The sequence below is a fragment of the Manis javanica genome, chromosome 3, assembly GCF_040802235.1.
Source record: "Manis javanica isolate MJ-LG chromosome 3, MJ_LKY, whole genome shotgun sequence".
Taxonomy (NCBI): domain Eukaryota; kingdom Metazoa; phylum Chordata; class Mammalia; order Pholidota; family Manidae; genus Manis; species Manis javanica.
In genome coordinates, this window is record NC_133158.1 from 179,175,856 (window position 1) to 179,202,781 (window position 26,926).

Sequence of the window (26,926 nt, forward strand, 5' to 3'; positions counted from 1 at the left end):
TGACTTTCTTTGTTTTGAAGTCTATTTTTTCTGATACAAATACTGCAACTCCTGCTTTTTTCTCTCTCTTAGTTGCATGTAATATCTTTTTCCATCCCTTCACTTTTAGTCTGTGTATGTCTTTGGGTTTAAAGAGTCTTTTGTAGGCAGCATATAGATGGGTCTTGTTTTTTTATCCATTCTGTGACTCTATGTCTTTTGATTGGTGCATTCAGTCCATTTACATTTAGGGTTATTATTGATAGGTATGTACTTATTGCCATTGCATGCTTTAAATTCGTGGTTACCAAAGGTTCAAGGTTAACTTCCTTACTATCTAAGAGTCTAACTTAAATCACTTAATATGCTATTACAAACACAATCTAAAGGTTCTTTTCTTTTTCTCCTCCTGTTTCTTCCTCTTCCATTCTTTATATATTAGATATCATATTCTGTACTGTTTGTCTATCCGTTGATTGACTTTGGAGATAGTTAATTTAATTTTGCATTTGCTTAGTACTTAGCTGTTCTACTTTCTTTACTGTGGTTTTAATACCTCTGGTGACAGCTATTAAACCTTAGAAACACTTCCATCTATAGCAGTCCCTTCAAGATGGACTGTAGAGATGGTTTGTGGAAGGTAAATTCTCTCAGGTTTTGCTTATCTGAAAATTGTTTAATCCCTCTTTCAAATTTAAATGATAATCTTGCCACATAAAGTAATCTTGGTTCCAGGCCCTTCTGCTTCATTGCATTAAATACATCATGCCACTCCCTTCTGGCCTGTAAGGTTTCTGCTGAGAAGTCTGATGTTAGCCTGATTGGCTTTCCTTTGTATGTGATCTTATTTCTCTCTCTGGCTGCTTTTAGAAGTCTGTCCTTATCCTTGATCTTTGCTGTTTTAATTACTATATGTCTTGGTGTTGTCTTCCTTGGGCCCCTTGTGTTGGGAGATCTGTCACTGTCCATGGCCTGACAGACTATCTCCTTCCCCAGTTTAGGGAAATTTTCAACAATTACCTCCTCAAAGACACTTTCTATCCCTTTTTCTCTCTCTTCTTCTGGTACCCCTATAATGCGAATATTGTTCTGTTTGGATTGGTCACACAATTCTCTCAATATTCTTTCATTCTTAGAGATTCTTTTTTCTCACTGTGCCTCAGCTTCTTTGTATTCCTCTTCTCTAATTTCTGTTCCATTTACCATCACTTCTACTATATCTAATCTGCTTTTAAATCCCTCTGTTATACATTTCATTTCAGGTATGGAATTTCTTAATGATTGAATCTCTGTCTTAAATTCGTTCCTGAGTTCTTAAATATTTTTCTGTACCTCCATAAGCATGTTTACGATTTTTATTTTGAGCTCTCTTGCAGAAAGATTGGTGAGTTCAGTTTCTTTGGTCCTTTTTCTAGGGTTTGTGGGATTTTTGTTTGAACCAGGTTCTTTTGATGTTTCATATTTTTATGTGTTGCCCTCTAGTGCCCAGAAGCTCCAGTCTCTGGAGCTGCTCAGCCCCTAGAGTGAGGTTAGGGGTGGTAGAGGAGTGGTGCTGGTGCCTGGGGGGGGAAAGAGCTGTTTCCTGATTCCCGTCTGTGGTGCCTATCTCCAGTGTCAGAGCCAGTGAGCCCAGGTCTTGGTGTTCAGCAGTCCCAGGCCTCCACCCGCTCCCCTGCTCCATTTTTCTTCCTCCTGCCAGTGAGCTGGGGTGGGAGAAGGGCTCGGGTCCCGCCAGATCAAGGCTCTGGTATGTTACCCTATTTTGTGAGATCTGCTCTGTTCATGAGGTCTGCTCTGTTTGTGAGGTCTGTATGCAGTCTGGTTCAGCCTTCTTTCCTGTTGCTGTTTTTGGGTTAGTTGTATTAATTAAGTATATTGTCATACTATTTGTGGTTTTGGGAGTTCTCTGTCTCACCTCCCACGCCGCCCTCTTGAATCCCTTAAACTACTTGCAATAGTACGGTGTTCTAATTTCTCCATGACATCTGTTTCACCTTCTGTCTTCTAAATCTGCACTTTCTTCCAGTGATTAACAGCAGCATGCCCAGTGAGTCCAGGCTGGATAAATGAATCCAGTTTGATGTGCTAATGTGCATGAAATGACACTGTGGCTGATGCAAGAAGTAAATCTGGGATCTGACCCTGGGGCCATGTTATAATCTCTGATTGCACTTCCTCTTCTGGTGTGATTTCAGTGTTACTTGTACCTGTTCTACAGTCCAGCCAGGACTCTGAAGGTGGTGCTGATGCTTCTCTTTATTTGCCTGGGCAACGTGTACCTGCATGGGCTGAGGAACCTCTGGCAAATCCTCTTCCACACAGGAGTGGCTTTTCTGTCTTCATATCAGATCCTGACGAGGCAGCGTCAGGAGAAGCAGTCTGGTTGTGGAGTGTGAGGATGGCGTCGCATGATGAATGGATCCTTGGCTTTCCTCCGAGGGCCATCTGTGTTTCCCTTTTTGTTGTCAACTTTACCTCAAGTTTATTTTTTCTTTCTTTGTTTTTGAAGAATGATGTAAAACTTTATTGAGAGAATTTTAACAGTTAAATATCCAGCATAAGAACAGTCTGCATGGTTTCAGCTCGACTCTGTTTAACCCCATGGTTGCCCTTTGCCTTGAACCACAGGTGCTTCATCATATTCTTTGCTCTGATCAGGTGTAATAGCCTGGCTCTCAGCTGGTGGCTCCTCTTGTTGAGGCAGCTCACCATTGGTCTTCTGGTCAACCACTGGTCCATCCAGCTGGGCAGACTCTTGATCATGTCCTTTTCCTCTAGATTTGGATCTTGATTTCATATGCCTGCTCATATTTCACACAGTTGAATCTCAGCTAATGAGAAAGAATCCGGACAGAGGGAACAGGACCACCTCTGACTCAGCTCTTCTTGCCAGTTCTGACAAAGGCCGACTTTACCTCAAGTTTCCATCCTTGAAGTTCTTTTGACCACACTGGACTGATACCAAGAATTGAGGATGTTTACCAGGTGCAGTTGAAGGCATGAGGCTGCTTAATACCTGGTCCTCATATTGTGCTGAACATTACTGCAGAATCTCCAGTTCACATTTACTTATGACAGCAGAATTTGGGGGCTCATTCAGAAGTAGCATTATTTGAAGATCAGAATGGAATTATTTTGGTCTTTTAAATTGGATGATTCAATAAACCACTAGATTCAGTAACACTAGTTTTAGTAATTGGCAGTTATCTAGAGGAACCACTTTAAAAACCTGTATCAACTTTCAGTCCAAATGTGACTCAGGTAGTTTTTTTTATTTTTCAGAGGGTCAGGACAGGGTGAATTAAAAAACTTAAAAATATGGTTCATAAATATAAGCTAGGTAAATTTTGTTTATGTTTTTTGGTAACTTAGGTCTGATACAATACCTTTAGAATGTTTAAATGCATTTTAGATATAAATTGAGCATATCTTCATTTAGGAAAAGGGCAGACTTAAGCTGAGAAAGTAGTTTAAAAAGTTGAGTTTATTTAATTTATAAAAAACTTTTTATGGTGGTGAGGCTGTGTGGGTACAGAAATGTTTTGTATTTATTTGCAGGGTTTATATGAATATTTAAAAAATTAATTGAGTAACCAGTGCTACTGGATCAAAAGCTTATAAGCATGAGTAGAAATGAGAATTTCAGGATTCCTTGCAGTGGGCCACAAACTGGCGTAAGCAAATCACACAAATTCACGCAATGTCACTTTACAGATGCAGGTGGGAGTGGCTGTTGTCATTAGCCTTGTACATGCAGCTGAGTGCCTGTCATTGCAATGCTGATGAGTATTTGACTCCGTGGACCTCTTCGGAAGACTTCCCAAACTAATTACTCCTCTACACCTTTCTCTATTACCTCAATTAGTCCAAGGGCCTAATTTTTTGTGAACAAAATTAAGTAGGTTTTACCTTTCTTTAAAGCTTTATAAAGATGATTAACCCTATGTTCTAAAAAGTTACTTTTCTTTCTCTTATTGTCAAAATATCGATTGATCATAGTTTTCCAAAATGTGAATCTCAGTAAGCTCCCTTAGGTCTCCAAAAATTTCATCCTGGGCCATCCAGGACCATTCAGGAGGCCGTTTCAGGAGTGTGCCCCCTGCACTGTTCTTGGTAGAAGTCTGAAGTCTGAGCAGCTCAACCACAATTGCATGGAATACTTTCGGTTGAATTATGATGTCTTGATAAATTAAAAAATCCTATTTTGCTAGTTTTTAAAAGTTGAGAACCATTGCAAGAAGTTATTGAGTATTGTGGGGAAAGCAAGAACTTATTTTAGGGAATTCAGTTGTTGGTTGTTACTGGTGGTGTATTTTTGTTTATCTACCTTGATATTACTTCAAGAAAAACAAGTTCATGTGACTGGGAGCTGTTGAGAAAATGTTGCCACAGTAATTTTATTTTCTTATAATAGAATTTTCTATTTTTAATCAAACATAAAATCTGGATATGAAAGTTAGATTGTCCACATCCTCACATATAAACTTCAGAGCTTTCTCTCTGTGGATTTTGCATCCTCATGATTTTCTGCATATCTAGGAGGTGAATTTTCAGTCTTTCTAGGAGATAATTCTGAAGGTAGCAGAATAGAATGGAAAGCCAAGGAGGGGAGACACATCCTTTTATATTAGAAGCGCACACACATGCAAGCTTTAAAAGTTGGTAAGAAGAGCTTACAAGTGAATTGTTTCTTTTTGAGCCCATGTGCTCTTGGTGTTGCTGTGTGCCCTGTACCCCAGACGCTCTGGGTCTGAGCCTGTGATCCACACTCAGCAAATAGGAAAGAACAGTCCTTGAAGAGGAGTCCTCCTGTGAAAGCTTCTTGCATTGGTGGAGGTGTTACCCATACTTGGTTGAATGTGGTCTTAGTTAACATCTTCATGGGTCTGAGATTTACAAACAAAAGGAAAAGGATGCACTGGATAAGCTACAAGATAATGACTGGATGGACACTGACTGAAATCCTCCTCACTGCACAAAGGAAGACACGAATGATAGGAAAGAAGTGGAGATTTCATCTGAAGGAATTCCTGGGCTCAGGTGGCCTTGGTTCAGGCCTGAAGTTCTGTGGGCCCCTGTGTCACCTGTGATGCCAGGATCTGGCTCTGCATCACAGGGATCATTCTTATTCCACCATGGACTCCCTGCTGCTCAGTGACCTTTGTCTTCCCAGTGGTTAAATGCTGCCTTCCCAGCTGGCTTCACAAGGCTAGGTCTGGAAGTAGATGAAATAGTGTTGGAAACAAAACTTCAAAGTGCCTTCTGGTATCAGATGCTGCATGGTCTTGACTGGCAGGGTGTGTGATCTCATTTCTATCAGGGCAGGGATGTGACTCCAGGGCTCCTGGGCAGGGGTTCCCTTTCCCCAAGGACACTAGTGAAGGAGCCTGTGCACTCTGGTTTTCTTTTCTCTGGGCTGGCCTCACTGTGACAGGGACCATTCCTGGTTTCTGTCTCCTAGGGGGAGATAAGTCAGGGCCTGTTTGGGACACTGGAGGCTCTGCTGCCTGCAGGAGAGGGAATGTGCCCACGGGCTCCCGGGTTTGTTTTGCAGTCTTGGGCCCTTGTGATCCCTGAACTCTGTTGATAGGCACTGTGAATCAAGGCCCAACATTTTAAAGTTCCTTAAGGGGTGGGAAAAAGGGTGTTGAGAGGAAGGCTGAAATGAAAACACTTACTCATCAGTTCTACCAGCTTCACCTTGAGCTCCCTGTTCATCTTCTAGGTTCCCCATTCTCCAGGTCTCTCCTGCCTCTTTCCACCTATGTCCCACACCCTCCATCCCTGGGGACGCCACTGAAACTGGAGTTTCTGGAGGGACGGGAAGGCCACCTTTAACTGTAATCACTGGGGTGGGTACAGGATCTTCAAGGAGCAGATGGCGCTGAGGCACTCACTGCCCCCTTGTCCTGCTCACCCTATGAGCTCTGCACACACCTAGGAGTTGGGTGTCAGAGGGGAGTAGCACTTCGGTGGTCAGCACTGCTCACAGCCAAAGGTGACAGCCAGCAAGGCCTGCTGTTTGGAGCCCAGGAAGTGGGGGATAGTTGGGGAGCAGAGCTGGGGGCTCTGTATCTGCTGTAAGACATCAGCTGCCCCTTAGCATTTCAGGGGCACATGCTGTACCTTCATCCAGGGCTGCCATTTGCTGTTTCTTGAAAGGATTGGCCACTCATTGTAAAATGCGGACAGGTGGCCCTCAGAGAACCTGCTGCTTGCACAGTGCAGCACAGGTGAGGAGCTGCAAGGATGGGAGTGTTTGTGGTGACCACATGTGCACCCCTGCTCTGCATTGCTCACATTCCAAATGTTTCTACACAGAATCCTGCCCAGGTTCAGGGACACTCCACATGTGGACTGTGGCTGTTCATAATGGTGGAAGAAAAGAGAGCAGACGAGGGGGAAGGAATGCCTTGGTCAGCTGGCTGGGAGGCCTGGAGATCAGCTTGGCCCTTCCATTGGGTCTTGACCACAGTGGGCAAGTCATTGCCCATCGGCCCAATGTCCTCATCTGGAAATAGGATAAGGTCAACTTGCTCTCCTGGAATGTGGTCATGAGGACAAAAGTCTAGTGGAGGAGAACACTGGGTGAATCCCTGGTTCTTGTGCAGGAAGAGAGAGGTTTTGAGTTTACCTGATACAGATGTTCTGCATGCTTCAGTAAACAGGGCGCAGCCATGTCTTCTGGCTGTTACAAAAAGGGCCTTTTGTGATGCTGCAAGGTACATGGGCTCATTCTTTCACTCCAGAAAGGTAGCAGCCTCTCTTCCTCCTCTTGGACCTGGCTTCTGCCTATCCAGGCACAGAGCCCTTGATACCACTGCTGTTGAGTCCTCCAGGGCCAGGAAAGCCAGTTCTGGTTCCACCAAACCTCAGGTATATCCCTGACCCAAATGAGAAGAGCTCTGATTCTCACATCTGGAGCAGTGATGTCAGACTTCTGTTGCTGGGGAAACATCATTGGCAGGGAACCTGTGGAACGGGCTTGCCAGTGAAATCTGGGAATGGCCGGATATGGAAACATCTGTCTGTGTGTACTGACGGCAGAGCTACTGCCCACAGTCTCTTAGTTAGTGTAAAATTATCAAATCCATTTTGTTCCTCTAACCTGGGCTTGATAAATATGATCTTTAACTTATATATGATTCCAGGGTTGCTTCATAAATAATTAATGAATTATTCATATGACTTGACCCCCCAGGATTCTGTTTTGTTTAATGGACTTTTATACTAAGAGCATAAAAGATTGAGGCTAATTTAGCCAGGGCCAAACCATTTACTTCACATGCTCATTTTGAATGCTTGCTGTGACACAAGCTTCTTAACTGTTTTCATGTAATAACAAAGATCTATTTTGAGTAAATGATAGGTATGTTTTAACAAACTTTCACACAGTAGTAAAGCCTAAACTTGTGTTATGTATGTAAAGAATGTTGTTTAGCTCTTTATATACAATGTATATATAAATTAAATGAGGTGGCTTCAGAAGTGGGAGGAGAATAAACCTAAAGGTGCTTATTAATCTGTGTGTTTGTGTGGAAAATTGTGAATTGTGGGTCCATTTTCCTAGGCAGTGTGCCATGGTCCTGGCATAATGAGAGGGAGGTGTCGAGAGAAGTGGACTTCAGGTCCTCTTGCTCAGTGAGGTCTAGACAGGTGCAAGGGCTCAAAATGGTCCTCAACACTTATCCCCAGACTATGGAATGCAATCACGGATCCAGGGAAGACCTTGGAAAAACCAAAATCACAGTCATGGCTCTGCCTTGGGGACTGGGAGGCCTGCCTCCTATGCCAGCTCTGCCCCCGCCTGGCCATGTGCCCTGGGCCGGCACTTTCCTGGCTCTGGGTTCCTGTCTGTGCTCTTGAGAGTGAGGGAGCTTTCATCCCCTAGGATGAGCCCCAGCACAAAATGGCCACCAGGGGGCGCGGCTGCCAGCCACACCGTCGGGTTCCCAGCCCCGGGGAGTGTGCCTTTTTGCAGAGAACATTTCTGTAGCAGCTGATAAAATTCCCAGAAAGGAAACAACTGCACTAACCTCGCCTGACCATGCTGTAAACACATTGGGGAATGCATGCTCCAAGCTTCTCTCCACCATCTGTCCTGAATGCACATCTTTTGGAGGAAGGCAGAGACGTCCAAAACAGATATCTGAGTTACCGGGTTCTGGGATTTGGGAGTCAGCAAAGCCTTTAGATACCGTCTCGTTCAACCACCTTGCTCAGGTGGGGAAGTTGAGGTCTGTCCTAGGGAGCCAGTGACAGCTTTGCCTGGAGCTCTGTCCCCTGGGCTGGGCGCAAGGTGCTTTCTGCTATTGGCAGCACCCACAAGGAATAAAAGGGGATCTTGGTGCATGAAGGGTGCCCTTTCTGTGCTGGGGGGTGGGGAGCTGGGTTCCCTTCAGGCTGATGAATTGCCTTCCTTTTTCTCAGGCTCTACCCGTATGTGGGGGGCAGGTAGCAGAAGGGCTGCCTGGAAGCTGCCAAACTGTGTGTGGGGTGGGGATGTGTGAGGCTCAGAGAGAAGGGGCCTATCTGGGTTCCCCTGGCAGGGAGGTGCTCCCTGCCTGCTGAGTCAGCTCGCAGGCACCACTGGCCCAGGTGTGCAAGGCAAAAACTGTAAAGTTCACTGGAGAATATGAAGGAGGGTATCTGTTACCTGGGTTGGAAAAGTGCTTCTTAAACAAAAATGTCACAGGCACAGACAACCCCAAAGGCAAACTGACTAATGAATTTGATTACACACAAATAAGAATTTCAGGGGTAAATTTAAAAGAATGGAAGAAGATATTTACAATGTCTGAAACGAATAAGGAATTAATATATAAGCAATTACTGTAAATCAGCAAGAAAGACGACAATCCCAACAGAAAAATGAGCAATTTGCAGAAAACTCAAAAAGCAAGTGAATGAAAATGGTAAAAATCACTAGAAATCCAAAGAAATACATATTAAAACAAAGGTAAGGTACCACCTTATGCCTATTTGGCAAAACTTAGAAAGCTGCATGGCACTGAGTGTTGGAGGGAGTGTGGGGATATAATGGGCTTGGTGTACAGCCAGTATGCTAGAGCAATGCTACTGTTTAGGGCTGAATTGTATTCTCCTCAAATTCATATAGTGGAGTCCTAACCCCAGGACCTCAGAATGTGGCTGTCTTTGGAGATAAGGCCATTAAGGAGGTAATTAAGGTAAAATGAGGTCATATGGGTGCGCCCAAATCCAGTATTACTGGTGTCCAGTAAGCACAGACACAGAGAGCAGACCATGGCAAAGCACAGTGAGAAGGCAGCCATCTTCAAGCCAAGGAGAGAGGCTTCGAGAAACCAACCCTGCTGACATCTTGCCCTCTGGCTTCTTGCCTTCAGAAATCAGCAAGAAAATAAACTTCTGTTCATCAATCTAGTCAGATACTGGTACTTCATTATGGCAGCCCTAGCAAATTAATACAGCTACCTATCCAAATTTAGTGTGCATATATCTCATAATGTAGACATGTCACTCCTGGTTATATGTCCCTGGGACATCCTTACACAGATCCTTAAGGGGACATGTATGAAGATAAATTTTACTGAAGTATTATTTGTGTTGGCTTAAAGCAATCTGTGTGTCTATCACGGACACATAAAGTGTGCAGGCTCACCACTGAGCACCATACAGCCGGCAGAAGTACCAGATTTAAATGTAGCATAGCATGAATGGATTTTCAAAATGTAGAACTGAGTGAAAAATAACAGTTATATGATTAGAAATATATGCACACAAAATGATAAAATATTTTTTAAGAATGTATTTTAAGAGATCCATGTTAATTACATCTGAATGGTTACCTCCAAGGGGCCAGGAGCATGGGTGTTAGGGATCTATAATAAGGAATTAAAAAAAGAAAAAGAGGGCTTGCCAGAGTCATCAGTTAGGTCAGAGCCCTGGGAGAATCCGGGGGCCTGCAAGGCCCTTGGAGATCTTGCAGCCCTGACTGGACTTGAGGAAGCTGAGGAGGCTGCCTCTGGGGGGCTCCTTGCAAAGCCCCACATGCTGCCAGAGTGCATTTAAGCCTCCAGGGCTTGTCCAGTGGGCACAAGGCAGGGAGACCAAAGCTGAGGCCAGCACCTGTAATAGTCAGAAGGGCCTCGGGAACCCACGAGGGAGGAGTCTCAGAGATGACAGCCGGCTCTGGCCGCTAGGGACCCTCCTTCCCAGACCCAGTGTGTCTGGCCAGCAGTTTCCTGGCAGACTCCCACATGAAGCACTCAGCTGCAGGCCTCTCATGGGGACAAGGACATAGCTGCAGGAGACAGAGGTGCCCCGACAGCAAGGCCTTCCACCCCTGACAGCTTCTTCTGGTCACAGAGCTGACAGTGCGAGCCTGGGGAAGAGAAGCTGGCGGGGCTGGGGCTGGGGCATCTGAAGGAGACCAGGACCACTGTTACTCTAAGGGGTTGTTCCGGACCAATTTCCTGAGGCCCCAGGGATTAGAGCAAGGGCCAGAGCAAGGAACACAGGGCCAACATGAAGATGAACTTTCTCATAGGGCTGTCCAATAGGGCCCGGGCGGACAGCATCCCACAGTGACGGTGTGCATGCGGAGAGTGTGTAGGATGGGACCTTGGGACATGCTGTCTCCATCTCGAAGACATGGTCTCGGCCTGGATGCTGGTGTCCAAGGGGACATGTGCCTGTCTTCTGGAGTGCCTCCTGTTGTGTCCATCCCATGGGGCAAGCCAGACTCCAGTCACAGGAAACAGCTTGTGCCAGCTCTCATTTGAAGAGTAAATATTAGTCTTTTCAAGAGGTGCCTGTTCTCTGTCACTTGGCACTGAGGACACTGAAAGGGGTGGGAGGGAAACCTTTTGGTCTGCACGCCCAGAGGATATCTGTGTGCCGGGCCACTTCTGCAACACAGGGCCCAAGAAATGAGCCTCCCCACATCTGGGAGCATCTCCCACTCGCTGGGCAAGGGTAAGCCCAAGAGCCCCCACCTTGGGGAGATTTTCATGGTGCTGAGGCCCCAAGCCCCTGTATGTTCCCTTCACATCCTGTCCGGGCTGCTGCTGCAGAGGCAGGGGACTGCATGTTTTGACTTGGACCTCGAGATCTCTGGGCCCCGGCTGTGATACGTATGGTTTCAGTCGTGATGACCAGGAGAGGGAATGACCTGCTCTTGACCCAGTGCCACTCCTTGGGGAGACCTCCTCTGACCGCCCTGACTGACAGGGCACCCCGTTACTCTATCTCTGCATTTCACCTTTTCTCTTCTCTCGTTTTCCTCATTTACTGCCCGACTCCTCCATTAGAGCATCAGCCAGGAGGGCAGGGCCCCTGCTGTGTTCTCAGGGCATTCATGTGTGCACATAGGAAGTGTTCACTGACTGTTTGCTCTTTGAATATAATGGCATTCATATTCTAAAAATATTAAGCCAACATCATTCTCACCCCCCAAGCCCTGAAACTTCCTTGAAGCCACTCCACCGTGATGACCCAGGGAAGGCCTGGGGCAGGTGGATGCCGTCTCAGAAGGAAGGTGGGAGCGGGGGAGAGGAGCCCACCCTCAGCGAGTGGGTGGTGAGACGGGAGAGGGGAAGGGTCCTCAGACACGTGTCCTGGTCATCCTCTGCAAGGGAATCTTGATTGGAAAACAACTGAAACCTGAATATGAAGGGGGTATGGGTCCCAGCCTGCTTTAGGTGGCCCTGCCAGGCAAGCCACAGGGCAGAGGTTGGTTGCTGAGCTGGAACTGCTGGGCCTGTCATGGCACTGCCATAGCCAATGGTGAGTGAGGGCAGCTCACCCCCAAGGCAGGACAGAGCCATGGCTGAGACTGGAGGGGCGTGAGGGGCCCGAGTGATCCAGTGTGGGGCTGGGCTGGCCAGGGCAGGCTCAGGGCTCTTGCCACAGCAAGCGTCCATGAGGGCCCTGGTCATGGAGAGCAGCACCAGGACCTCTGTGGGGTTCCTTCTCTGTGCCGCCAGAATCGGTCTCTCAGCCTTGTGTCTGATTGGCCTGCCTCTGCAAGCTCCTCCAGGAGTACCGTCCAGTCAGCACCTCATCTGTCCCCCAGAGCTGTCCCCTTATGCCCCAGAGTGCCTATGAGACGTGGTGTGGGACACTCACACGTGCCAAACCGAGAGGTATGAGGGCCTCGGCATGGGCAGACCCTGAGCAATAGATGGTGGGAGCCCCAGTCAATGCTGGCCTGTCCCTCAGGAGGCTGGGTCTGAGGCATGTTCTGTGGGCTCCTCAGAGGGTCCCGGGGGAAATGAGCTCCTGCTGCCGCAACAGTGACCAGCTCAGTGAGCAGCCTTCATCTGGGCTCTGCTCATTGCCCTGTTCTAGACTCCTCTGTTCGCACTCCTGCTTCCTGGTCACTGGCTCTTGTCCCAGGCCCTGCTTTCTGGAGACTCAGGCTGCAAGACCACTGCTCTGTGCTAGAAATGATCTGTTGGCACCTGGCATGCCTGTCTGGCCCCTCCCATAGTCCCCTGTGTTTTGGGGGCTACCCTTCTCAGCCCCTCTTGCTGCTAGGGATCTGGGTGCAACTTCAGCTCTGCTAGAGGGAAGCGCTTTGGGAGAGTTGGAAGGCAGAAGGGAGGCAAGGCCATACTTCCTGCCCTGAGGTGCTGGCTCGGTGGGATCTGACAGACATGAGTTGCTGCAGCAGCCGGACACTTCCTTCCACTCTCTTGTCACCAGCTTAATGGATGTGCAATTAGGATGTTGGCAAAAATTTCCTGCAGGCTGGCAGCTGGGGTGGTATGATCATGAAGAGTAGAAGCATGCCCTAACTTCCATTCCTCCAAGCCTTTTTACATTAAATTTCCTACATTAAATCTCTTCTGCACAAAATACCTCCACATGTACTATAGGTGGAAGGAATCTTTAACACTATGCATTTACCCAAAGACATCCAAAAAGTGACTGAGAGTAAGACTTGTTGGTTGCCTACTCAACAGCCATCCCCCCTTCTTCCTTATCACATAACTTCCCTTCTGTAAGGTGCAGTTAGAATTTGGATGTGTGACCTAATTCTGTCCGAGGAGCCTCAGGAGAGTGTGCAGAAGGTGGGTTTTGGCATGGCTTCTCTTCCATGATAAAAGGAAACACACAGGAAACATTCATCTTCCTGCCAGTGGATGGGGTTCTGTGAGAATATGATACTTGGGGCAACAGCAGCCATCTTGCAGTCATGAGGTGATAAGTCTGTGGATGAAAGTCAACATACTCAGGATGACAAAGTGAACAGACAGAAAACACCTGTGTCTGCAATGACATTGTTGAGTCACTGAATTAACCTGGGAGCTGCCTACTTTTGTAGGCATCATCCTGGCAGGACCCTTCCCCCATGAACCACACAAAGGATGGCTCAGAGCTCTTCAAAATTTTTTCCATGGAGACATGCTGGGACTCTGGGATGCTGGTACCTCTGGGAGTTGGCCTGGGACTAGGGTGAGTCAAAGTAGGCACTTGCCTTGGGTGCAAAATTCAAGGTGGCAAAAACCTCAGTAATCAGGATAAATAATATTTTAATGTAATATTAAAAAATCAAAACTAATGCAAAAATTACACAATAAAGAAATATCAAGACTAAAGAATCGGTGTTGCCCGGTAGCTGTCTCCCCATATGGCATGCCCAGTGGCTCTCACCTCCGACAGTGAGAGTGATGGGGCAGGGCTCTGGGATTCTTAGAGCCGGGTTTGTTCAAGACCAAGCTCCACTGATGACTTGCTGGTGATCCAAGCAAGTTCCTTCCCTTCTCTGGACTTTGATTACCCGGTCTGTCTTGTGTGAAGGCTGGGGCATTGCCAGGATGGCCTCCTGACCTGTCTTCATCCCCATGACGTGCGGAGGTTATTGTCCCTCTTCCTGGGAGGCTGTGTCTCCAGGGTCACTGACTCCTAGCTATTAATATCTTGACCATCCCGGCCTGATTGGGGTGTTTAATGACTGCCAGCTGTGGCTACAGCCCCCTCCCCCTGGAGAGATAAGAGCAGTTCCTGTTCCCACATGGGGGGAGGTTGGGGAAGGCAGGGTCATTGCTCGTTAAAACAGGCCCTGAGCAAGTGATGGGAATGGAAGGGCTGACACTGACTCCTCAACATACCCAGCCTAGCACACCAGCTGGAGGTTCCTGGGGACTCCCCTGTGGGGGCTGCCCAGGTCTCCCCACTCCCTGCCTGGACCTTGTCAATTTAGACCCTGATTTCAGTAGCCCTAGAGCTTTCCCCAGATGCTCCACAGACATTACATTTAGCACGTCCCAAACTGGGTCATCATCTCCCCACCTACCCCCTACTTCTCCCTCACCTGGATGGTGGACTGGCAGTTTTCCCTTGGTCTGCCCCTGGGGCCCTTCTCAGCAGCCATGGCACTTGCTCCAAGCCTGTCCTCTTGCCTTTGGTTTCATTTGAGAAGCCTTCCCTGGGTTCCTGCTGCAAAGGGCTCCTGGCACCTGCTTGTATGGATTCAGCTGTCCCCGGTACCCGCTGTGCTGCTTTGGGACGCTGAGACCTCTTCCTGGTCTTCAGAGACCACCCTAATGTCTCTTCACCTGGGAAGCTGCTCCCTGTCTCCTCCTTCCTTGGGCAGCCCATGCCCTGGAGTGGCAGGAACTGCATGGTGCCCTCTGCCTCTGTCTCAGTGGTGGCCCTCTGCATTAGGATGGGGCAGGCTCCTCGCTCTTGTCTTTCCAGGGGGTGCCCACCTGAGTTACTGGGACTTTTCCCTCAGGGACTGGAGTCAGGGCTTGGGCAATGGCCAGCACTGGTCAGCCAGAGGCCCAGCTCTGTCTGGAGTCTCAGGTGCGTTTGAGGCAGGATTGCTGTGTGTCACAGAGGTCAGTCAGGTCGTCTGAGGGCCAGGTCCTTGGTCTCCTTAGTCCCAGCATGTCCCTGGGGTTGTCAGTCCTGTGGCCTGACCAGCCCCTCCCCCTTGTATCTCACTCTGAATGGAAACTGAGGGACGCCTGCTCTCTGTATCGCCTGGCCTCTGGGGAAGAGGCCTGTACCCAGGATTTGGCACCAAGGTCAACCCTGGCAAAGTCCTTGAGGTACCCACTAGATGGCGGTAGAGATGAGCTGGTCTGGCCTGATCTGTGTCGCGCAAGGTAAAAGAGGGACCAAGGAGCTGGAGGGAAGTGGGGTTGCAGGAGAAATTACGCTGTGGTCACGCCCACTCCACTGGCAGACTGGGATGTCTGCCCACGGCCCTTGCTGGCTTGAGCCAGTATTCTGGCTTCTCCCCATTGCTGAGTGCCCAGCACTGGGCTTTCCAGTCGCTGCCAGCTCTCAGGGTACGGCTCCCTGTGCTCCCTTTTGGTATCTGTGACTTGAGCCTCTTCTGTTTCTTTGACTTCCTACCCTCCTTGCTAATAACCCTCCTTGTCTCCCCAGGGCTCTCCCTTCACCCTGAGGTCCTGACTCACTAATGGCGGCATTTCAGGCACTGTGGAAGATGGGCCAGGTCCAGCTTGGTCTGGGGTCCCTGGTCTAGAAGGTAGGGTGCTGCCTTTTCCTTTGCAAACACCTTGCTTCTAGGCTCAGTTGGCCCCCCTCCCCCCATTCTGCTGCCCCTCTCCCTCTCCCTCTCCCTCTCCACCAGACCAAGCTCCCTAAGCCTGTTCTCGGCACAGCCTCTGTCGCGGGTGTTCCTTAGTCCCCAGACGGCTAGGGACTGCGTCTCTGGCGGCTGCCTTGCCCCAGGCACAGAGGACAGAAAGGGCGGCAGAGGGCTCTTCACAGCTACTCCTTACCAGCCACTCACACCAGGAGCTAGGCTAAGTCATCCAGCATCCCTCCTCCAGCCATTGTGCAGGTGGAAAACAGGCCCAGAGAGAGACAGGGACCTGCTCATGATCTTCAAGAAAGTCTGAGTAGAATCAGGACTAAAAGATGAGGTCTGGGTCTTCTGAACTCTACCTGTGGACAAGGCCACTGGAACCAGTTCAGGGAGGCATTGAGTAGAGAAGGGGAGACAGGAAACCGGAGGTGACGAGTGACCTGCCCAGCCAGGGGAGAGGAGCATGGCCATGTTGCCTGTGCCCATCTCTCATCAGGCCTTGGGGTAGAAGGGATGTGAGACTCTCAGGGAGGAACGGAGAAGCCCCAGGCACTCCAGGTGCCCAGACCAGCTCTCCAGCCCCAGCCCTTCATTGGTCCCCACTGCTGGCCTGGGCAGAGCCACAGGAGGTACAGCACTGAGAATGCTCTCTCTGCAGGCTGGAGAGTGCCTCAGGTCAAAGCTAGGGGCATGGCCTCCTCCCACCACAGCCTACCGTGCCGTGCGGTAGGTGTGAATGCGGATGAGACAGTGCCACTTTTGGTTATGCTGGCCCACTGGCCAAAGGTATTGGCCAGGGGTTACCCCTGCCCTAGATCACAGTCAATTTTATTCTGGCTTGATCACCCCAGACTCTGCAGTATGTGGGGTTGGGGTTGTCACTTGGTGTTGGGTCCTGGGATGGTGTTGAGTTTGAAGGAGCCTTACAGGCAGATCTGAGCCTTTGTCAGCCCATTCTGGCCTCCTTTTTAACAGCTTGGCATCTCTTTACTGCTCCTGCAGTAAGACAAACTCCTTGCAAGTTTTCAAGAAGCAGAAGCCAAGGAGGTCAGCTCAGGCAAAGCTTGGGGTACATCACTTGCTGGCTGACATCATCTACCTTACCCTACTGCCCCTGTGTCTGAACCTTTCTCTTAGTCGCCAGCTCTGGTGATGTTTGTTCTGTCCGCTCCCCCCTCCTCTCGGCGGGACTCCGCGAGCCATGGGAACATGCTCAGTCATACCCCCTGTGCTCCTTGTCTGCAGGAATGGCCGAAGCCTGTGAAATGCTCCTCCTTAACTGTTCCCAGGACCACTGGGAGCTCTATCCACTGCTTCATTTTGATTCTTAATAAAACTGTCTCCTCTTGGCTAAGTCTAGGGTTGGGGGACACAGAGGACCAGGTATATGTTCCTCACACTCAGAAGAGAGAGGATACCACTCAGTGAGATACAAGGAAAAGGCCCTCAGAGCTGTGCACTCCTCACATGGAAATGCAGGGCTCCCATCCAAGCCAGAGGGGCGGTGGTGTCTGGCTTCAGTGATGATTTTGACCCCCACTTCTCTGAATGGGGGGAGATGGCCACAAGCTGGAAGGAGGTCCCCATTTTAGGCCAGATGGGAACAACCACCACCAGGGAGAATAAGCCGATTCAACCTCCATTTATTGTCGCACAAGGCTGGGGCATGGGCAGGAAGCCATGTGGCCACAGGGGTGCAGGGCACCCACAAGATGCTGTGACCACAAGGCTCTTGTCTGGATGATACACGGCTGGAGGACTCCTCAGCCACACTGCAGGGAGGGTCGGGTGGAATGGGGTTATAGGGATGGTGGTAATAGCGGTGATACAAATAGCCATAAGGACCAGTTTGTTATATATAAAAGGCTGCAGTTGGAGTCAGTGCTTTCACTGTCCCATCAGGCAGATCTGAGTTGAAATCCTGTCTGCATGACAAGGTGAGGCACCTACTCTCTGTGAGCTCGGTTTCCTGATCTGTGAATAGGAGCATTTGCCGGGTCAGTGTGAGCATCAATATGCCCCTGAGGCGCCTCACTGAGCCTGGCTCTGGTGGTTGGCACGCAGGTGGGAGGGCGGCGGCGGGTAGCTCCCACAGCCCGTAGGAGTGTGTAGGGCTGGTGACAGTCCCCTTGAGTTGTTGCAGCCACCCTGGGACACTTCGTTTCAGCGGGGACTGGGAAGACAGCTGAGCTCCCCAAACTAAAGCCCCTCATCACAGACGATCTGCCTGAGACAGAGAAACTCATCCACCTCGAGGGGCTGGCAGCCAAGAGGGGTGGGTGGGATTGCATATTCAGAGCGGCACCTCAGTGGCAACGCTTAACCCAGAGGAACTTGACGGCAAGGGTGGAACTTCAGGCACTGTCGAGGTGGCGGCGGGGTGACCTTTAGGGACAAGAGCTTGATCGCCTTGGATCACACCACGTTTCCCCTCAGACTGTTTGGGGATGAGCGGTTGCCTTCCTCTAAACTTGAGAGCTATCGGGCGGAGTTAGGTGAAAAGATGCGGATTTCTCGCCTTTACTGGCGGAAGGAGCTTTTGAGGAGGGGTCTGATGACTGAGCTCCATCCCACGTCTGCTGGGTGGGAGCCCCCAGCGCCCCAGGTTGCAGATGGTTTCCGGATCTATGCCCCTCCTCGCTCCGTGCAGGCGCAAGGGCACAGTTCTCCAAGGAAGCCTGTGCCCATGATACCTGGGGGCCGGGGCAGCCTCCGAGCCCAGGGCTGGGGCCGGTCTCGCCCGAGCAGGCCTCGCCTCTGTCCCCGGTGCTGCCGGGGTAGGGGTGGGGGTGCGGGCGGGCGCAGCCGCCCTGGGTCCCCGGTGGTCAGACCAGGGAGACTTCGGCTTGGAAGCTGGAGGAGCGGCGTGCGCCCGGGCTGACGCGGGTCAGCATGGAGACCTGCGTGCTGCAGGTGGCCCCGTTGCTGCCTCCTGACGGGTGCTGGTATTTGGGATCCGAGTCCAGGCCGCCGTGCAGGTACCAGCGCCGCCACTTCCGCCGCAGCTCCGCCTGCACCTGGGAGAAAGGAGGGTGGTCAGGCGTGCCCCGCGGGGCCTCCTCTGCTGCTGTTGAGGCTGCCCTCCATCTGTGATGCTGAGCCAGCGACTCATATCCTCTGGGGGTGTCTGAAGTGCGAGACCTGCCGCCTTGGGTGGTGCACAATTGGGACCGCTTAGGGACCAAAGTAAAATTAAGACCCAGGGGAGGGGGGTGGGAGGTGGGAGCAGGAGGCTCTGCGGAGGCCCTTTGGGCGGGAGGGGCACGCCGCCTGGGGTCGGCTCTACCTCCATTCTTCTGATCCCTGCTCTCCTCACCTGAACTCGGCCAGGTGGATTTCTGAGCCCGGAGCCAGGGCCCCAGAGTGACTCAGCCTTCTGTCGCTGCCTGCATCCATCTCCACTCCGCACCCAACCATTTAACATAGGCGCTTCTCAAACTGATGTGCACATGGATCCCCTGGGAGGTTTTCTTAAAAATGTAGATTCTAAATCAGCAGGTCTGGGGTGGGCCTGAAATCAGCATTTTCTAACAAGGTCCTGGGTGCCACCACCAACATACTATCCTGAGGAACACTGAGGCTCTAATGGGCTTTGCTCTGCCCCTCATATCCCATCAGTGCTTCTGGACCCTGGGTCTATCCAGGCTCTGTTCCCTGGCCCCCAAGGTCTGGGGGGGACTCACCTCACCATTGAGGAAGCAGTAGAGGATGGCCACCACAAAACCCTGGGGAGGGAGGTGACAGGAGAGGTGAGGGGGGCAGACCTCAGGAGCCCAGCCCTGCTCCACCCCTGGCCCTGGCTCCAGTATTCCCCTAGGTAAGCAAAAGGCTAAGCACACAGTAGGTCCTTAATCAATGCTTAATACAATGAAAAGACTGGAATCCAGTGTCAAGGGGCCGGGGCCCCAGGTTGAATTCCCTTAAAGCCCAGAGAAGAATGCAGCCTTCAGTCAACAGTTCATACCTGGAAGGACCCCACAACCAGCTCAAAGACTATTTTCACTTCAGCCTTAAAGTTGCTTGGGAAAAAGGCGAACATGACGTAGTGAACTCCAAACAGAGGGATCAGCAGAAGGGTGGACTTGGCCAGCCGCCTGGGGATGGAGGGGTGAGCAGTGGGTGTGTGTGTCCACACGCATGGACGCGAGGCCCAGCATGGGCACAGAAGATGGAGACAACGACCAGGATGTGGGCTCCCATGAACATCATGTCCACATCTGTCCCTCTCTGACGTCGGCAGTGCCTGTGCCCCATTCCCTCTGGCCCTCCTAGCCTGGAGGGAAGGAAGGTGGGGGGAGACCCTCTATTTGCTCCCTTCTGAGGGTTAAGGAGGGCCAGTGCTGAGCCCTGAGGCAGATGCATGACAGTGATGCTTCAGGCTGTGTGGCAGCCAATGGGGAGATGGTCACAGGAAACAGTAGCTCCCGGTTCCCCCTCTCCTGATCTCCATCTCCCTATTCTGTACAGTGAGATGAATGTATGTTCAACAAGATCAAATTACAGAAATGGGGCCCACTGTAAACTCAGAAGTACTTTGGGTGCTGTAAATTACAGCTTATCAATGAGAGACCGATTTTCCATTGGGCATGAAGACAACTAGAGAGGAAGTCTTTGTAATGAGGTCCTGACCACAGAGGCCCAAGATCACTTGGGAGGATGGTGTGTGTTCAAGTTGTGCCTGGTCACCAGAGATGACCCAGGGTCAACTAATACAGCCCTCTGGCTTCTTAGCTGTGTCCACTTCTCCAGGAGTTGCCACCTTTTCTGGGATTGCATCCCTCTCCCCACCTCATCATACCAATATACACACTCCAGCCTGCTCTGCAGGACCAGCCCCTCCTTCCCCAGCTTTGTGTGCTCAGTGGGGTCCACATTCACTACATGGCTTGCCCATCTCCTACAGAGCAGGGGGCAGTCTGGCTCAGGCCTCCTGCCCACCTGGTCATGGCTGGTCCAGGCAGTGTGAGCCCATGGTTGCCTGGCTGGAAGAGGTCGGAGGGGCAGGGGGTGGGACTGTGCCTCTGCCTTTGTCTGTCCTGCCTTGGCAGCTAGTCCAGGGAAGCCTAGCCCTGGACCTTGTGCTGAGGTGCCACAGCAAACTGAGGGCAGAGAAGCTGGCATGGCCCCCTGCTCCTTCCTAGACCTGGTTCCTGGCCATGCCAAGATGCTGGGCACTGTCTACCCCTCCTTGGCTGCACATGTGTCCCACACACCCAGGGCTGACAGATGGAGGCTTTCTTTAAATTGAAGCTTGTGGGGAGGTGGAGAGTGGGAGCTGACAGCCCCCCATGGCTGCGGAAGCTCCATCTCCTATTCCTCTTCCCATTCTGCCTGCTGACAGCTGTTGGGTTTCCACTTCACCCACATGGACATGCTGGTGGCCTCGGAGTCAAGCCCTAATTGGTGGTCGTACATTGGGGAAAACTAGGCCCTGCAGGCCACATAGAGGATGAGGATGCACAGGTCTGACGGGCCATGCTTTGGTGGACCGTGGGCCCCCCAGGGCCTCCGCTTCTCAAGCAGGAAGGAAAGCTCCGCCTGTCCACGGAGTGGGAGAGAATGCTGTCACCCCAGAACGTGAGTCTTAGTCTCAGAGAGAATTGCAGGATTCCAGAATAGAATTCTAAATCATCCTAAATTCAGCAGCTCATGACATTCTAGCCAAGAACCACGGCACAGACTCCCCAAAGAGAAGTCAGGCCAAGGTAACACCCTAGGGTCCCAGGCCTGGAAGGCCCCTGGCTTGTCTCGCCCATGTTGCACTGACAGTGGTCTGTCCGCCTCCTGTTCCCATCGTGGGGGTGCAGACCTCTCCTAGGTTCCCCTAGCGCTCTTCTTGTGGTTCTTTAGTTCTGCTTCAAGCCTTGTTCTCATGAAAACCTGCCTGCTTCTCCAGTCCTCCCAAGAACCTGCAACAGCCTTCACACCCTTCCAAGCAAGGAGTGTGACCACTGTCCTGTGGACATGCTGCTGGGCGATGTGCTCCCGAACCCTTGGAGAGGGGGGACAGTGGGCCAGTTTCCTCACCTGTGTAAAGTGGAGACAATTTATAGGGGACTGTATGGATGAATGAGATGGTGCCTCAGCACATGCCTGGCATGCAAATTGCAGATGTTATTATTATTACTGGGGAGGACTGGGTCCTGAATATAGCTGTCTCACTCTTAGGCTGGTGGGTCCCCCAGGGCATTCATCTACTGTGCATTTTCTATGCCCCTTTTCTGTGCCACGCACATGCCAGGAACTAGACACATGGTGTGCACAACACCCAGGTTACCTTCTGTCATCTCCAGCACCAGATACATACCTGGGTCAGATCGCCTGCTAGGTAAATGACTGCAGGCATAAGCCTGGTGAGGGTGCCGGGGCAGGGGCACATGTGGGTAGAGCCAGGCCGTGGGGGTAGGAGTGGGCAAGAGCAAGGTGGCTTTCTGATGACTCTGGAGGTTCAGAGCAGGGGGACTTCACAGACACAGGAGAGGGTTTCGGGACCAGGGGCGGGGGCTCCAGGGCACCAGAGCACCAGGCTCACACTCACGAGTAAGGGCTGCTGTCACTCTTGCCAACATCTGGGGACCGAAGTTTCTGAACCAGGATTCGAATAATGCGAATAAACAGAATGAAGTTCACCTGGTGGGTGGGGGCCAAAGTCCGTGGGCAGAGAGGGGAGTGGGCACCCAGCCACCTGCCCGTGGCCTGTTTTCCACTGCAGGGCCCTGCTGCCCCTCCGGTTTACCTCTCCCCTAGCTCTGAGTGTTTTGGGCCAGTCACCTGGGAACCCTGCCTCACATCCCTATGGACGGGCCCTGCGCCCCCTCAGTATCCCCGAGGATGGCCTGAGGGGGAAGGAGTGGGAGAAGCCTGTGCCGGCACCAGGAGACCTAGTCTCGGCTCTGACCTGGACTCAACTTCCTCTGCGACCTGGGGTGAGGCAACCACCCAGTGTGGGCCTTGGTTCCCCCCCACCTCTAAGTGGGGGGAGGCCTTACCAAGATGGAGGTGAGGATGGGCGCCTTTATGATCCACCACAGTGGGGAGCTGATGGTGTCCCAGCATCTGGGCAGGGCAGTGGGGGGAAAGTGGGAGAGGCTGTCCTCAGCCGCGGGTCCAGCCGCCCCTTGGCTGCCCCCACTCTGCCCCTGAGCCCCTAGAGACTATGGGCCCAGAGTATGTTGCTCCCAGGTCCTCCTCATCCCCCCCAGGGGATCTGCCCCCAGGGATGACAGCCAGGGGGTAGGCTGGGGTGACAGCTCACCCATTATCCTCGAAATAGATCCTGATGATGGTCCACACCATGGTGAATGTGCCAGGCACTCCTGTCAGGGCCCAAGGGGAAAGAGAGAGAGAGGAGAGGGCACAGGAGGCAGGGACAGTGGGCGAGAGAGGTTTAGGAGAAAACCAGAGAGAGGGAGAGAGAAAAGGCTGGGTTTCCAGGGCTGCCCCTATGGTTGTCTAGGTTGTTCACTGTGCACACATGCTCCACAGAGCGGAGAACTCTATGCCTGTGGGGCTGTGTCCACCTAAAGGAAGAATCTTTTTCTAAGTCTGACGGAAGCACTTTACAGACTAGCCCCTTTGTGTTTCAAGGGCTGACAGGGACATGGAAGGATGTTCGCAGAACCTGTCTGTTCCACAGAAGAGCCCCAGGTGCAGCTGCAGCCTGAGGGTACCTGCCCTGGGGTCACACATTTGGGGGACTTCCATCAACCCTTGGCCTTGAGCCCAGGGAGACTGAGTGCAGGCAGGGTTGGCCGGCCCCCCCTAGTGAGCTCCCCAGGCATTATCCCCTCCATCCCCCCCTGGCCCTCCCTGGTACCATACCCCAGCCGATGAGTATGTACCCCCAGAAGTACTTCCGCTCTGAGAAAAAGGAGATGACAAGCAGTGTGTGCAGGTAGAGGCCTTCCACCAGCAGCCAGAAGAAGTTGGCCATGACACAGTACTGGAGTAAGACCACAGCTGCCTTACAGCCCACCTGCAGGGGAGTGGGAAGCAAAGAGGGGACTTACTGGGGCTAGCAGGGGGCCCTGCCCTCCCACACCTCTGTCTGGGGCAACAAACAGAGATGCAGTGCAGCCAACTCAATCTTTGTCGTTTTTGTGTTCTACCCTAAAAAATGCACCCATTGGTTTTCCCAGTAGCCTGGATTTCAAAGCATCTGGTATTTTGGGATAAGCTTGTGGTTTTAATTATCCACCCATCAATTTATCATCTATTCATTTTCCTTCTGTATATCTATCCACCTACATACCCATCCAACCATCCACCTACCCACCTATCCATTCATGTACCCACCCACCCGCTAGACATACACGACCAACTCACCCATCTACCCATCTATTATCTGTGCATCCACTGATCATTTATTCATTGTCAGATCTGTCAATCCACCCATGTACTCTCTTCCTTCATCTGCCTATCCTGGTACAAGGTAACCACTACAAACCCATACTCCTAACCATGCATCCATTCATCCACCCATCCATCATTCTGCTCATGCACCCATCCACCTATCTACTAACCCACCCGTCTACCCATTACCTGCCTAATTTTTCTTACTTTGCCCATCTATCTTTCTACCTACACAGCCATCCATGCACCTATATATTCAGCCATCCATCTACCTACCTATCCATGTAACTCCCTCCCCCACTTACTCAACCATCTTATTCCAATTAGGATTGAAGGCAGCTGGCAGCGGTCTGAAGGGAAATTCTTGGTTGAGTTTGCAAGAGTCCCCTGAATGTGTGGGGATGTGGGCTGCGGCTTGTGGAAGGGGCTCAGGTGGAAGTGTTGAGGAGACATGGGGACTGAGAATGGGAAGGGGTAGGGGAAGTAGAAATGAGGAAAATGGGTGGAACAATGGTCATTCCTCCTGGAGGTCAGAGGGGCTAATGGAAGAGTGGGTTCTCCAGGCAGGTGAGGACAGTGGAGGAGTTGGGGGACCCCAAGTGGGGCAGCCACAGAAGGTCTTCTGGGTCCTCTGTTCTCTCCCCGAAATGGTCTCCCATTTTAGATCAAGCCCAGACCCTTGTGAGCCAGAGCTTGAAGCCATCCTCCTCCAGGAAGCCCTCTAGCCTCCATGCCTCCCTGTACCCAGAACATGGGTTCCCACCCTTCATTCCTGGGTCCTTGGCTTTGAGACATCCTCAGAAAGCAGCCTACCCCTCACCCTATGGCTGGGAGGTCCTTCCTCAGGTTGCACTTCAGTCCTTCCTGCTGCAGGTGAGCCTGTTTCTCCTGCTCCCCCCACCCCCAACTTCCGGACAACAAGAATTACTCAGCTTTTTAACAGGCCAATTATCTTTTCCTTGCCTTACAAAACCTTCAGAGAGCTGCTAATGAATGGCAAAGCCAGTCTTAACAATTATCCTTAGCAAGTCCCAGAAGGCTTCACACTGCTCCCCAGACTGTCACAGTGCCCATGTCTGAGTGGGCCCTGACTCTCTGGCGGGATCCTCTGAGGAGTTCTGGTAATGGCCAGGGTAGCTCCCCTGAGTTTTCCCTTCCCCTTGCCTGGGACTGCACCACTGTAGGTTCATTCTTTGGGGAGAACGTACTACTGACCTCTGAAATAATGCACTGCCTCTGAAGTCACTTGTGATGCAATGAGTCACTGAGCATGGGGCCTGGGTGGGAGCCAGGGCTGCTGTGGGCCTCTGTCCTGGCTTGGGGACACTCAGGGAGGAGGCCCTGAGCTCAGAGTCACTTGGAGATGGAGCCCTTAGTGACTGGCCACGAATTCTTTAGGAGCTTCCTTAACTTCCCTTCCGGAGGAAGGTCCCAACCTGGCCTGATGGGAGGGGGCAGTGGCAGAGAAGGACTGTGTGTGTTTGGATAGACTCCAGATGGCAAGGGGGAGGGGTGGGGAGGCTGCCTGGTGGGCAGAGCTGGAGGGTAGAGCTGGAAGGAAGCTGGGAACTCCATGCGGATGGGAAGCTGAGTCAGGGAGTTCCCTAGATGGCACGGGAAGTTAGTGACAGAGGAGGGATGGGGGCTGTGGGCTCTGGCATGAAGTGCCCCATTTCCCAGCAAGGAGAGGCATTTTTCCTTAGCAGAGTGGGTCTCCCAGATAGCTGGGTTCTGTCCTGTTGCTGGAGGAGGAGTGAGCTTCAAGGAGCTGCCGGGTGGGGTTGAGGGTGGTATGGCCGCCCGCCCGTGGAGAGAGAGGAGAGAGAGGAGAGAGGGGAGAGGGGAGGAATGGGGGAGGGAGAAGAGAGGGGAGGAGAAGGAGAAGGGGAGAGTCAGGTGCGGACCCCTGGGGAGGGTCTCACCGAGCCTGTGGAGCAGGAGTCCGACTCCTCGCTGTCGCTGCGGAAGAGGGCCATGTCTTTGATGAAGACAGCGGTCCCCCTCAAGATGAAGGATATGAAGAGGTGCATGTGGATGTAGTTCCTCGTGCAGTGGAGCTTCCTGCATGAGGCGAGCAGGTCTGGGAGGTGAAGGGGTCTCAGACCCCCACCCCAACCAGCACCGTCCATGGCTCAGAGCAAGGCTAGGGCAGGAGGAGCACGTGGCCTGCTGGGGGCGCCCTGCCCCCAGGCATCCCACCCCATGTGCAGCTTGGCCTCCGGTTGTCTCATTCTTAGCTCAGGCCCCACTCTGTCCTCTACCCCAGGTGCGGGGCCACCCTGTGGGGGACTTGGCAGTGACGGGGACTGAACAGCCTTCTGTTCCCAGAGGAGGCTGGCCTGGCAGGGGGGCTGGAGCAGGGACTGTGTGCTGCCCAACAGTGCATGTGTGCGGGAGCAGAGCGAGCCTGGCAGGCTAGACTGGCTGCACCGCCTGTGGCTGGGGCTGGACCTCACCTGAACAGGCTCAAGATGACCGTGGCGACCAGAAGGGCGGCGAGGGACAGGCTGTGGCCAATGGTGTAGCCAGTCTTCACAGAGCTGTAGAAAGCTGTCTGCTGCTGCCAGAGGGAGGCGGGGCAACCTGGTGTGGGCGCTGGGAGGGATGCCCTGCACACCCGGCCTCCCAGCTGTGCCTCTGGTGGAGGAGGAGGCTGAGGCCCAGGGCCCCCCAGAGCAGCTGAGCTGCCCGCTTCAGGCCCCTGAGCCCTAGCTGCCTCCCTATGCCCCAATCCCAGAGACTTGACAGGACTGCTTCCCAGGGTGGAGGCAGAGACTGCCTTTAGCCCCCTCTCTCTGCTCTCTCATGAGGGAAATGTCGGTGAAGGGCAGAGGGAAGACCTCACACGGCCCATCTGTCTGCTCGTTTACTCTTCAGTCGTGTGTCCAGCACCCCTTCTGTGCTGGTTCTCAGCTGGGCGCCTTGGGGACTGACACTGCTTGCCCCTGAGATCCTCACATGAGGCCCTCTCTTGCCACGTGGCCAGACAGCCACACAGGGAATGGAGAATGCTAAAGACATTTCCTGTTGGGGGATCTTGGAGTC

General features: G+C 51.9%; 2 protein-coding genes across 30 annotated transcripts in view; one reads left to right on the forward strand and one right to left on the reverse strand.

The window, feature by feature from the left end:
• SEC22C (SEC22 homolog C, vesicle trafficking protein) overlaps positions 1–17,154 on the forward strand; it is a 59,258-nt gene extending 42,104 nt beyond the window's left edge. For 6 of the 13 annotated variants that reach the window (XM_073232484.1, XM_037010529.1, XM_037010524.1 and 3 more), the window contains one exon: positions 2,175–7,501. In XM_073232484.1, coding sequence (XP_073088585.1) covers positions 2,175–2,375 — 201 coding nt within the window. In that variant the 3' untranslated portion in view covers positions 2,376–7,501. Of the gene's footprint in view, positions 1–2,174; positions 7,502–15,363; positions 16,424–16,504 lie in introns of those variants that run through there. The other 7 variants (XM_037010573.2, XM_017641655.3, XR_005059149.2 and 4 more) reach the window with 6 other exon arrangements.
• Positions 17,155–18,150: 996 nt separating this feature from the next.
• Positions 18,151–26,926, reverse strand: part of VIPR1 (vasoactive intestinal peptide receptor 1) — a 31,639-nt gene continuing 22,863 nt past the window's right edge. For 8 of the 17 annotated variants that reach the window (XM_017641647.3, XM_037010449.2, XM_073232482.1 and 5 more), the window contains 9 exons: positions 26,338–26,441; positions 25,804–25,942; positions 23,351–23,504; positions 22,785–22,845; positions 22,519–22,585; positions 22,068–22,159; positions 19,494–19,623; positions 19,213–19,254; positions 18,151–18,546 (listed from right to left, as the gene is read on the reverse strand). In XM_017641647.3, the coding sequence (XP_017497136.1) occupies positions 18,355–18,546; positions 19,213–19,254; positions 19,494–19,623; positions 22,068–22,159; positions 22,519–22,585; positions 22,785–22,845; positions 23,351–23,504; positions 25,804–25,942; positions 26,338–26,441 (981 nt within the window). In that variant the 3' untranslated portion in view covers positions 18,151–18,354. The remainder of the gene's footprint in view (positions 18,547–19,212; positions 19,255–19,493; positions 19,624–22,067; positions 22,160–22,518; positions 22,586–22,784; positions 22,846–23,350; positions 23,505–25,803; positions 25,943–26,337; positions 26,442–26,926) is intronic. The other 9 variants (XM_037010434.2, XM_037010438.2, XM_073232480.1 and 6 more) reach the window with 9 other exon arrangements.